The 13,854-nt window shown below is 36.0% G+C and overlaps 1 protein-coding gene across 1 annotated transcript in view; it reads left to right on the top strand.

Moving 5' to 3' along the window:
• Positions 1 to 13,854, top strand: part of KCNQ4 (potassium voltage-gated channel subfamily Q member 4) — a 1,236,349-nt gene that overhangs the window by 34,520 nt on the left and 1,187,975 nt on the right. Inside the window, exon 3 of the mRNA XM_044082186.1 lies at positions 303 to 478. Within this exon, the coding sequence (XP_043938121.1) occupies positions 303 to 478 (176 nt within the window). The remainder of the gene's footprint in view (positions 1 to 302; positions 479 to 13,854) is intronic.

The following is a 13,854-nucleotide window of genomic DNA, read 5'->3' on the forward strand; positions in this document are numbered from 1 at the left end:
ATAAAGCTTGGTAAGGACTAAGTCCAGAAAGTTTGTGGAATAACTCTGTATATAGCTTTAATCAGCTACTATGTTCTGGTTTACTGATTTGTACAGAATGTGTGTCATACGAGGTAACATTTCAAAGACACTTAGAGTCCAAAACTTAAAAATCTCCAGGAGATGACAAACATAAATTCACAACAGATTCCTAAAATGAACAATGAGATTTTTCAGAAAGACACACAAATTGTCTCTGGATTATAATTTTCCTAGGGATATAGAAAAAATTACTGATAAAAGGTTTTTATATTTTGTTTCAGATTTGATTGTTTTTATTGCCTCATTAGCCGTCATAGCTGCAGGAACCCAGGGGAATATCTTTGCAACATCAGCGCTACGTAGTATGAGATTCTTGCAGATTCTGAGGATGGTAAGAATGGACCGAAGGGGAGGAACCTGGAAATTGCTTGGATCAGTCGTATATGCTCACAGTAAGGTCAGCAGAAATATGAACAACTTTTCTTCTCACAGCAAAAATTGTGAAAACACAAGTTTTTCAGGCCTCAAAAAACATTCCTTTCAATGATCTAAATTTCACTATTGTCTAAGGCTAAATATTTTGATTACATTCTCTATCTGTCAGATTTTGTCTGTCTGTCTGCATCTCTTTGTCAGTCTGTTTCTAATTTAAAAATATATTCCATATTAATTACTTGTTCTGATTCTTGCAAGGAATGTAGTCATCCTCATGGGAAATGATTGCATCAAAATGTGCAAGTCAAAAGAAAAGAAATGTACAGCATTTTATAATAAAGGCACATAGATCAGGAACAAAGACATAAATAGTTGTTAGGTTACAATGCAACCTGTTAAAACACTGCAGTCCCACCATGCTATTTTTATAAATTAGATTTAATATTATTTAACAAATAAATTTAAAGAAATGGATACAGACATTGCTAACTTTCTGTTTTATTAGTAGTATGTTTTGCAATTTTTAGCTGGACTAAAGTTAAGCAACAGGAGTTTACTAAAAATGGCATGAGAGTATTGTGTACGTTACTCTGAAATGGCTCGTTAATTTATTGCTGTAGTCTGGGGACTGTATGCATGTGTGCATATATAAATCAAATTTTGCTCATATAATTTTCCTTTTGTGTGTCATTGACTTGCAGCCAGGTGTTTAGCAAGAGCCATAGATAGACTGAGGTTTCAAGATGGATATAGAAGACTAGGCAGTTATCTGGTGTTCTTTTTAAAATCTGTCTGCTTGGAGCAATTGAAAGTTAACTGTGATTTTCGGTATTCTATTGATTATCTCTGAGAGAGGAAAAAAGTCATCAGTAATTTGCTGTTTGTTTTTATTCAGTGACTTTCCAGTATTAACTGTGATGGTGCTTAACTTCTCTAGATTTGCATTTACTTGCTTTAGCAATAACCGGAAAAAAAAAACATAGAAGACATGATGAAAACTCATATAATGAAAGCAAGATTTTCATTTATGATGAGAAAAGACAATATCTGAGATCAACAAGGGCTAAACTTTGTAACAAGAAATAAAATCACAGCTTGAATAGGTGGAATCTGACTTGAATCTTTAATTAACTGAGATGATAGAGGTCATCTCTCTTCTTTAGCTCTGAACTGAAAGTGCCTACTGTAGCAATTAACCTGTTTTGCACATTAGGCAGGCTGTTTGAATCTGACAATCGTAATTTCAGTACTGAACATCAGGTTGTGTTTGTTCAAAAGACAGGACAATGTCCTATGGACATTCTTTTAAGTAAGGGGAAAAATGCTCACTCTGAAAGAGGGAGAGAAGTAAATGAAATAATAAGTTGTCTTCCATAAATCAAACACTCTTAACTTGACCAATCCAGTTAGAGATTTTTTCTTTGCCTGAACTCCTTAAAGATGCCATCACTTATGATATTTCAGGACACTGCTTTGACCCCCAGTCTCACCTTACTTGTGTGTGTTAACCCCAACTACAGCCCCGGCACATTACCTTACCAAAACCCCTTCCCCTAAGAGTATCACTAATCAAGATGGGTAAAGAAACATGCACACACACACACACCTGTGTTACACCATTCAAATTATCGCCTAACTTTACTCTAACACTAACTCTAAATCCTAGATACCCACACAAGCACTACAAAGTGCGCACAGAGACACACACACACACACACACACACACATCTAAAGCAGTCCCCTACCCTAGCCCTTACTCTAAACCTAACCCCCCCAAAAAAATCTTACTTGTAACCAAACATATTTACAAGCACCATCGTCATCAATCTGACATTCTATATTTTCTGAGGCTGACAGTATAACAAGTCGACTTAAAGAGCACCCACTACACTTTGTTGACAAAGTAAGTGTTCAACAAAGTGTATGATAAAACCAAAACCACTCAAAGGAAAATAATAATAAAAAAACAGCAAAAAACAGCCAGTAACTCCCAATCTCCTTTAATAAGCCATAAACTTCTCCTAGCACCTCTGCAAAAACCTTTACAGAGTATTATAATATCATACATAAACACTTTATATAATCACATCAGTTAAATTAATAACCTTAATTATTCAATAAATTATCACATTACATCCAAATTAAATAAAAATTATCCAATTATGCTCTAAGTTCAAACCTCTGGGAACCAAAGTATCATATTTTAATATAAAAACTGTTTCCTTATATAATAACTTTTTCTTGATACTCTCAGTCTCAAGAAAACCACTGTTTACCTGATCTAAAATTGTAGCAAACAGGCCACTTTCATCTCTCTGATGATTATCAAAAAAATGTGCTGCAATAGGACTTTCCAACTTGGCTTTTCTTATGTCCCTAAAATGTTCCTGCAGCCCTCTTGCTCTCCCCTATGTAACATTTCCCACAGGGACATTTAATGGCATATATAACGCCTATTAAATTAAAACTATATGTATGTTTAACCTCATATTTCTTACCATTAATTCCTCAAAGAATGACCCTACATATTTGCAACTACAACACTTCCCACATGTTTTTGTACCTTTAAAGGGAGTTCTATTACCCATATTAACAGACATCACTGGGGGGGGGGGGGGGAATCTCCCATGAACAAGCATGTCCCCTATATTTCTCCCTCTTTTATTTGCAATACTCTGAGTATTTTCCAACAAGTTACAAAAATCCTTGTGTCTAATTAAAAAAAGTCAACACCTTAACAACTTCACTACTAAAAGGACTAAAAGTAGTTACAAAATATATTTTTTGCTACTTATATTATTGTCCCTGCTCTCTATTATATGGGATTTCTTTTTACAACTATAAGATGTTTTACAGATAATAGCTATTAGTTTTACTCTGTCTGTATGTCTGACCTACTGCTCTAAATCTACTATACCTTCCTTCTAATGTTACTTCTACTGCTCTTAATATCTCTACACCTAATCCAATGTAGTTTTTTTTTCTCCTTTTTTCCTCTCTCATCTACTATCTTAAACCAAATTTATGGTAAAGTGTTGTTTTTACAAATTATTGTATTGTTGTAATGTTTTTCTTTAAGTAGATGCTTAGTATCTTTAGTGATTTTGTATAATCCTGTTTGGAGCTTTTCTCCTTGGGCCTGTACTGAAAATGGACATATATCCAGATAGACTAGCCCGGTCAACAAATGTAAAATAAAATAAATAAATAAATAAACTATAGACATGGGGGCTGGTTTGATGAAGCCCCATAATTTCACAAATATTGATATTTAATTTGTTCACTTCATGGCCCCCTATTTACAAACATACTCTTGGTAGATTTTACCTCCTGAGCAAATTCCTGTGCATCATTACAAAGTCTCCTTAATCTAAGGGACTCACCATAGGGAAGTGCTGCTATAGAATGGGAGGTGTCACAGCGTACATAAAGATACTGATTGCCATCAAAAAACTTCCTATGTATTTTAGTATGTATAGTTTTATCATAAGGTGCATGATAACCCTACAGTAATATAAAATGTCCTTCAGCATTCATATGTTAAAAGACCTAAAGCTTTGGAAATATCTCCATAATCATGCAGAGTATAAGCATGCAAGATGGCTCAGGCTTACTGGTTTCTCCACTGGATTTAAAGAATATTCCCACCCAAAAGTCACATTTTTCACATCACAAAGTATTTTCTTTCTTTTTATTCCAGACTCATAATGACTCATACAAGGAAACCTACTGATTTTTGCCTGTAGCTAGTTGTCTAGCTAAATATATCCCATGTTAATCTCACCTAGAAAACTTATACATTTTGCTATAGAGTTAGAATGTTGTTAACTAATCTTTTAAGTATTTTATACAAATGATTTGAAATGTCAACACTGTGACAATGTATATGACTACCACATAATTACCCCAAGCCCTTTTTTACTTTCCTTAGCTGCAAGACCTATGAGTTTAAAATTGATAGTTGAATGCATTGATTTTTGGATTTTCTATATTTAAGGTTTAGATATTTTCCATTACTTTTTGATCTTATTTATATTAGTGTATTGTATTTTAGATTTTTTCTACTAAAAAAAGTTTTTTTTTTTTTGAAGTCTTAAAAGTTGTTGGCTAGCGTCTGTTGGGAAGCATTCCTTGATTAAATTGGTCCCTATTAATTATTCGAACATTTCAAAGTTTGTATGTCACATGGTCGACACCATATGATTGAACTTTGAAAAGTTCGAAGGCTAAAAGCAACAGCTCCATACGGCGCAGAATGGGAAAATTTCCCTTTTCTGCACTGAAGTGTGATCTTGGAGTTGCTATATTTAAGTAGGGGGTGTGGGGGTGCATTCAGGTAAGTTTTTTTTTTTTATTATATTTTTGAAGTTTCAAACTTCACTCATATGTTGCCAAATATATGAGGTTTGAAGTTTTGAAACTTCAACTATATAATATAGACCCGATTAAATAGGGAGGAGGTGAGAAACAGTTTTCTTATTTGAAGTATTCACCTACATCCATCTTCAGCTACAAGAACTCTGAGTTTAAAACTTCTGTATTACTGCATTGATTTTTGGATTTTTTTTCTCACCCAGCTACCCAGTTTTTGTTGTGCTCTTAAACTTGGTGACCTTTTAACTGAGTTTGCAAACCATCCCAGAGCTATTCCTATTGGAGAGTGATAGCTCAATCTGATAAGGCACTCCAATTAGACTCTTAAAGCTTGAATTAACCTCTGTTTCATATCATCCCAATTCATCTAGTACACACTGTAATATTGAGAATGTTAATCCAAATTGTGTACTGTCATTTTCTATATTTCCTTGTTTTAATCAAAAGTTAGCTGTTTGTATTTTTAACTTAGCCTGGGACCTTACTTTTGTAGTGTTTACTCACATTAATGAGAGCATTGTGAAATGCTGCAGGATCTTAGCCTCATTTATTTAACAACTTCTGCTTTTTTACTGTTTGTCACTTGGTCTGGGGACCTTAGTCTTGTCATATAACTCACAAAAGTGGGAGAATTGTGAAGTGCTGTAGGATCTGACCCTCATTTATTGTAATTCTACTGTGTTTTTATACTTGTCTTTTACTTGGTCTGGGACTTAGTCTTCTAGTATAGCTCACAATAGTGAAGGAATTGTGAGTTACTGCAGGATCTGAACTTCATTTATTACATTTCTACTGCATTTTTACCATTGCATTTTACTTGGTCTTAAGACCTTAGTCTTGTCATATCTCTCACAATAGTGAGAAAAGTGTAAACTGATGCAAGATCTGAGCCTTATATATTCAGTTGTACCGAAAATTTACTCTTTACTGATTGGATTCTTCTCTAACTCATCTCTATAACCTGTTCTGAGCTGTGCAGCAGTATTTTGCAGTATTCTGTATAGACGCAGTCACCTAGAGTTATACATTTCCATATAAAACTTTTTCTGGTATCAATATCTAGCTGAATGTAGAGAAGTTAAGTTTGCCCACTGAGAAGCATTACCCTGAGAGTGTTGTTTTAGATTAATTATAGACCACTTCCTCTGCCCAGCCACTCTTTACCCTGATTGCACTGCCCCTCGTAAATCACAAAAATGAGGACCCAGAGTCATGGATATGCACTTTCCTACTGTCCCTGTAGCCAGCCTGCTGGAAATGGCCATCCTGAAACAATGTATGAATTGTCACATGTTTACTGACATCCAGCTTATTTCTTAAATGGACTGACACTGTATGCGAGAGATGTAATTAATCTGTTTTCAGAGGCAAAGCTCTTACATACAGACACTGCTATCTCCAAATAGGTTGCCAGTAACACATTGTCTACACCTATGACACGTATCGGGCACATAAACTCATGTATGCTGAGGCTCTTAAATACAGTCTACCCAGACTTCCCACACACTGCCTTCAACAACCTCATAACACACTGTAAAGACAGCAATCCTCTAGACACATACAACCACATCTCACAATATATCACCCTCCAAGTCCTTAAGTTACACTGCCTAACAACCCAGTGTGTTGGTCATTGGAGACTCTATTATGAGAGATAGTGATGCCCCCCTCACCAGGCTGAGCAAGGAGACAGGCACAATCAGTGCACTTTCAGGGGCAAGGATCTGCCAGATGACACATACACTCTGGATATTGAATCACAAGTACCAGTATGACACTGTCATACTCCATGTGGGTGTCAATTACCTGCAGCATTCCTCCCTGGAGTATATGAAGAGAGACATGATAGACGATTCAGATTGTGTGTCCCAGGCAGGTATGAGTCTAGCATTGAACAATATTCTACCTTCTCCAAGGATGATACCACAATATAAATAGAAGATAATGGATTTTAACAATTGGCATAGTTAGTGGTGTCATTTCAAGGGAGAGTCAATATTTTTTTCTACTTGGGAGGACCTGATTGACAGACCAATCTGTTTTGCCAAAGAAGGTCTGCACCTGTGCCCACTAGGCTTTCAGGTATTGGCCAAAATATTATCCACACCTAAAGTACCTTTAATAGGCAATGCCAGTCTGATAGTAAATTCTACATGAGGTAAACTAAAGGTGTTACAGCTCAGTGCTAGGAGTCACAACAAGAAGCTCCACTCCCTGCTCCTCACCCTGGAGAGTGTTGACATCTGTGCCATTACTGAGACATGGATGGGAAACCATGTGCCACAGAAGATACCCTAGCAGTACAAAGTTATAATACCTTCCACACATTTAGACCAGCTACAGCGCAAGAAGGGACAAGAGGTGGAGTTGTCAATATACATAAAATTAAGCAGAGCTCAATATTGATCAAACAATATGACATGTTTGAGCGACTCCATGTCCAACTTACCTTAGGTAAAGTACAATACCATATCCTTGCTAAAGTCCAATACCATATCCTTGCTAGCTATAGGTCCCCATCTGTGAACCAGGATAAACATACCATGTATTCGAGTCACTCACAATTTAGCCCACCACTATATTAATGAGTGATTTCAACTATCCCACCATAAACTGGGATACATACACAACTGATAACATGCAGGGTCAAAGATTCCTGGATTTTGTCAATGAAAATACCCTGGAACAGCTTATATCACACCTAATAGGGGTACAAATATCCCATATCTCGTACTCATAAATATGAATGTTACACCCCCTCCCCTTGTGTAATATTCTCACTGGTCATATCAGATTACACAGTGGTCACCCTTGAAATAAATATAAAGACTGAACTCACAGCAAACCCCAGAACCTTTGAGAACTTGGCATTTATCTAAATATCAAGCCCCTCCACCAACTCAGAACAGAGTGTCCTTTGCAGAAGTGTTTATGAAAACTCTGTACAAGCATGTAGATAACTACATAGAAACAGCATTAGCAACTGAAATAAACTTAGGACAAACTGCAAAAACAAGCCATCTTAGTGAACCCCCTAGTATAAATTGGTTGTGCAGCAAAGAAAAAAAATCCTGCCCAAAAATAGGAATGGCTATGCCCGAAAGACAGAAATACTCTCATCAGTTTCAACACGCTACTCAGTGCACTTATCAAGTCCAACAAAGCCAACTTTAAGGCAAAAATAGCCTCCCGGGCTAAGGATAACCATAAGGCATTTTTCAGTTATGTACGCTGTGACACCCCATCACTGGACCAGTAATCAAGGAGCCTCAATCCTCACAACTGGTACTAGTGGGGGGTGTGCACTGAGAGTTTAACGGGTGCACACACAGTATTTCCAGATGCAGCTTTCTGCATCAAGTGCAATTTCCCTTATGAGCACACAGAGACCACAGTCAGTCTGGGCCTGGTTTCTCCCTCTTTCTCCAGATCCCCAATAAGCCTCCCCTCTGGCACAGCTATACAGTTGAGAACTCAGCTGAGTGGCCAAACCAAGACCTACCAGCAACCCTCTCTGTTCAACCAGTGCTTTGTGTCCCTACCCAAGTAGCTGACACACACTCTCTGAGGTTTGATTTGCACACACACACACACACACACACACACACACACACACACACACACACACACACACACACACACCTGGGAGAGGCTTGCACAGGTTTACTAGCTATGCCCCCTTCTGCCCAGACTATAAGGTAGTTACCACTGCCACCAGTCAACTCCTTATCAGCTACTTTAAGGCCCTTAAAGAGTGTCCAATCTTACTGTGTAATATTAATATTAACACAAATGGTAGTTTGACCAAGAGCAAGGCTATTAGGAGTGGCCCACACAGTGTCACCAAATAAATATGCAAGTACTCTTAAGACATATATCTGCACAGATCAGCCCCAATGAAATGTTTAAATACATGTAATAATAATAAATAAAAGAAAAAGAAAATACTCTGTATATATTCACAGTGATGGCAGAGTCCAAAACCACAGGAAATATTTAAAACAACATTGCAGGACAGTCTCAAATAAATAAGGAAAAATATCTAAACTAAGCTTTTCTATATTCCTAACTATATCTAAGAGAGTTACTGTACTCTAGAAAATTACTTACAGAGCAAGGGAGATGTGTGGTGGGTCTTCCTGTTGCCAGGTCTAAAACAGAATACAGAATGCTCTCTGTCTCTAAGAGACTTTTTAAATTAATATCTCAAATATTACTGCTGGGATAGCTTGCAGAATGACATCATGTTTTGGCATCTGGCTATATCCCAGGTAAAAACCCCACTGCTGGAAGCTTGGCAGTATTTAACATCTATCTGTGAAAATACATAGACCTCAGATCTTTGTCAGATGCTGGAAGCCATTTCAGAGGTAGTAATTAGTTCACTCCAAAAACAATACAGAAATCTTCTAAGCACAGACTTTGTGTCTTTTGTTGCACTGAAAATTGAAAGATACCATCTTTTGTTGCATAGCCATAAAGTAATTTAATTTCAGCAATTTTTCTGAAGTTAACCACCTGTATTCCAGTTCCCACTATTAAAATATATACATTTAAACAGTTACAATATTGCGTGTAGATTTCTGTTCTTTTCTAGTGGGCACACTGTGGTTACAGTTCAAACAGTGCTTTGCAAAAACCTTTTCAACACGCACCTCTGTACCAGCAGTTTGATATACACATGACATACATTTGCAACACAAGCGTCTTATATAAATCATGTTGATATTCACAAATGAAATTAAATTATTTACAAAATTCCAGATAGCTGTGCTGGCAGTATCTCCCTTTGTCACATACACAACCTTAAAGGGAACCACCCAACAGTATGCTGAGCTAACAGTAAGTATAACTTCTGTACCGAACCGAGGAATATAGTAAATTTGGATAATAAAAGTAGATCCAATTTCACCCCCTCCCCAGGAAATACCTTTTCTATTTCAGCCCAACTATCACTAAAGAACAGGTCCTCACTGCACTCTCTAGAGCTAAAAATAATGCAGCAGTGGGCTCTGATAATATCCCAGGATGCCTCCTAAATAGCCTGAAACATGACCTGTCAGGTTGAATAGAATCTCTACTCAAACACAGTCTCCAGACAGGCTTTGCCCTTAGGAAATGGAGAATGACAATGTTTATCCCTCTACACAAAGGCAGACCATCAACAGACGCAGTGATCTACAGATGAAAAGTTTGGCTGGTCTTGTATGCAAGGCCATGGAAAGAATTATAGTGCACCCGATAAATAAAGACATAGGAAATATTCAAACACTGGAAGCATCCCAGTTCAGTTTTGTCAAGAGCAAGTCATGCCTGCTAACACTGGACTTCTTTGAGAAGGTCACTAAAGCCAGGGTGAGGGCAAAATAGAACATACTGCCTACCTTGACCTGGGAAAGACATTTGACACAATACCTTATGTGGTTAATATAGACAAACCCACAAATTTAGACATCCCTATGTCACTGAATGGATAACCGATTGGCTCACAGATAAGGACATATAAAATTAGGGTGGGCAAATCCCCTTCCATCAAGAGGCCTGATATTAGTGGTGTCCCACAGGGCTCAGTAATGGGACTTCTGTTGTTTGGAATATATGTCTTTGAAGTCAAGGCAAATGTAGAGGGCTTTTGGCTGACTAAATTTACTGATGACAGCTAGTTGGTTGCAGTTATTGAAATCCCCAAAGATGTAGATATCCTCCAGGAGAGTTTGGCAAAGACAAATGACTGTTGCCAGAATCATGTTCTAAAACTCTGTGCAAAAAATTTTTAGGAAAATGACTACCCCTACAAATTACAATATTGACAACACTCCCCTAAGAGTAGACCCAGTGGTAAGGGACTTGGGAACTCAGGTTGACAGTAACCTGAACTTTGATCACCATGTACTCATGGTTGTGAGAAACTCCTTCTATGTAGCACAACTTATAAGAAAGGGCATGTCATGCAGATCTAAAAAGATCATAGTCCCACTGTATTCTGCCCTAATTAGATCATTAATCGAGTGCAGTGCACCCGTCAGCATGTACCTGACCAGCCATTTGCAGCAGAAGGAAGTGGACACTGAGATTCATCATTAAAAGAATACAGAGTGTAAATAACATGTCCTATGTGGACTGCTTCAAATCTTTGTCCCTGTACTCAGTCTTCTACAGACTGCTGAGGGGTGATCTATGCATTCTCTGATCCAGCCCTGATGGATCTGCTACACATATGCAAAGCACAGCACTAGAATTACCTTATCTAAGGATCTAAACCTTATCTATGACATAAAACATGTTGGATGGACAGGTATGTGTCTCAGAGATTATCCTTTCATGTGAAACAGATCTCCCCTAAGCATATTTAAATGGAGTTTGCACCAATGGATGGGAAATCACAGATTTACCCCTGGAATTTGGTACCTGTGGCACTTATGGATGGGGTAGTTTGTAGTTGCTCTATGGACTGGGCATATACTGAAGCCATTCTGGCCCATGGACATTGACAACTGGGGCATGAATGGCTAAGCTTAAAAAGGCTATAGGGCCATTAGGCTAGTAACCATCCATGATCCTGTGATGTAGTATGGGTCTTATTTTTTATTTACTTATGAACTGGTTGTTAACTATGTAACTGAAGTAATGCAAATAAATGATCTTGAGCCTTGCTTTGGACCTTTAAAACAAACTCTAGCACAGTTGCATATTAACCAGAAAGCATAGGAGCAAACTGACATTAAACCACAATAAATACAATTATTAAGCTATTGAATATAAGTGTTATAGTTGTTAAAACAGATATTCTTTTTTTTAAGTTTTTATTTGATTTTACATATTCCAACAATAATTCAGCAATTTGAAACAAAATAAAACAAAGCTATATACAGAAGTCCATAACAATAATTATATGCACAAAACCATTAGCACTTTTCTAATAGATCTTTGCATTTCTGCCAGGCTATGTATTGATGAGTTACTTTTCTAGTTCTTATTTTTATGGTTGATAATTCATTTTTATATACAAATTTGGCTAGACAGATAAATTTGCTAGTAAAAGAGAGTGTAGATTTGCATTTCCAGTTTTTAGTTTAGCAATAGCTAGGACAGACCAAAGAAGAGGTATTCGTGATAGTGGAATAATGTCTCGGATTGGGGCGTTGAACAAGATCAAAGAATTTGTAATAGTACAATTATCTGACCGCAATGCTTGGCAACACAATGTTGCATTCTATGAACATATGAACCCAGTCTGCATCAAGGGCTTCATTGCAACTCCATTTTACTTTTTTGATTTATATGCAACAGCAATTTTGTGGGGTGTTAGAAAAACTCTATGTAAAAAATGTCCATGTGTAAGCCTTCCAGTATAGAGAGGATGTTGATTTTCCTGCAGATTTTAAGGATAGTTTCTTACTTTTCTCAGAGCATTCTTCTTTATTTTTCTCAAGTAATTCCAATATGACAATTCAGGGGGAACAAATTTAATTCTAATGATCTTATATATGATTGACAAGTATGACTTACCTTTAGACCGATTATTATTTTAATTAGAAAAGACGTTTATGATTTTTGGAATAGTTTTAGTTTGCATTTTTAATGCTATTTTGATTTTGTCTTGAATATATTCCTTACATGTTTGTATATCTAACCAACTACTATTTTCCAGACTAGATCTAGCAGTCAGATAATCATCTAAGTGCATGTTATTTCCATTCAGAAATTGATGCCAATAAATTAAATTACTATTCTTTAAGTCAAACATTTAAGATATTAAGCATCCATTTGTGAAAGCTATAGGATATTATTAGTAGATCTTTCATTAGATAATTCAAATTCATAAATCTCTTGAATATTAACATAACTTGATTTATGATTGGGTAGAGAATAAACTTGTGTTTTTCATGTAATATATACTATTTTAAACCCCCAAAAAAGGTATTGATTTCCAAATTTGTATAAGTTTCTATTACAGATTTATTATCTATTAGTATATTTCATGTATTGATTTCCACCAGGAAGCATAAGAGGAGTCAAGCCACTGGAATACTACTTTAATAATTACAGCTATAGAATATGTCAATATTGTGGAAACCAATGCCTCCCCAGCTATGGAATATAAGTCAATATTACGGAAATCAATGCCTCCCTCCTCCCAGCTTTTGATATGCCAGTCTAAGGAGATTCTTGCTTTTTCTGGGGATACCATAAGAACTTTAGTAAAATAGAGTATTTTTTTAAAACTTTTTTTAGGGGGGAAAGAATTAATGCCTGACTAAAGAATAATAATTTTGGTAAGATTATCATTTTGATCAACGTAAGTCTATCCTCAAATGTGAAAAATAATTTATTCCAATTATCTTTTAATTTGCATATTGTATCAAATAGGTTTTGGTAGTTAACTAATATTGATTTTTTATTATTAGTCTTAATAGTAGTTCCTAAGTATTTTAACTGTAAATTCTCCAGGCCAAATTTTTTGTAAGAGTTTAACTTAGTGATTATCCCTTTGTTTATAAGCAAGGTTTTTATTTTATTGTGATTACATTTCAGACCTGAAATCTTTTCAAAATAATTAATAGAGCTAACTATATGATCAAATGAAAGTTCAACATTACCACTAGTGAACAGAATGTCATCAGAAAAAGTTGAATTTTAGAAGAAAAATTGTCATTTATTTTAAAACCTTGAATGTTTATGTTAGAGCTTATATAGTTAGCAAGCAGCTCTATAATAAGTGCAGGTAGCAAAGAGGATAAAGACCGTCCATGTTTGCTACTTTTTAATATATCAAAGGAGCTAGATATAAAGGAGCCTATTCTGACAAAAGAAATTGAGTTATCATAAAGCTGTTTAATTAACTTTATGAAATCAGTAGAAAAGTTATATTCAATTAGTACTCTGAACAAGTGTGACCAATTCACAGAATCAAACATTTTATCCATATCTAAGCTTATTATGGATAGCTTTCTCTTATTTTTGTTTACCATATCAATCAAAGAAAATCGAAGAAAATAGTCTTATTATATTATCTTGAAGTTT

Source organism: Protopterus annectens, chromosome 9.part0 (assembly GCF_019279795.1).
Source record: "Protopterus annectens isolate FY-2018-M chromosome 9.part0, PAN1.0, whole genome shotgun sequence".
Classification (NCBI taxonomy): Eukaryota; Metazoa; Chordata; order Ceratodontiformes; family Protopteridae; genus Protopterus; species Protopterus annectens.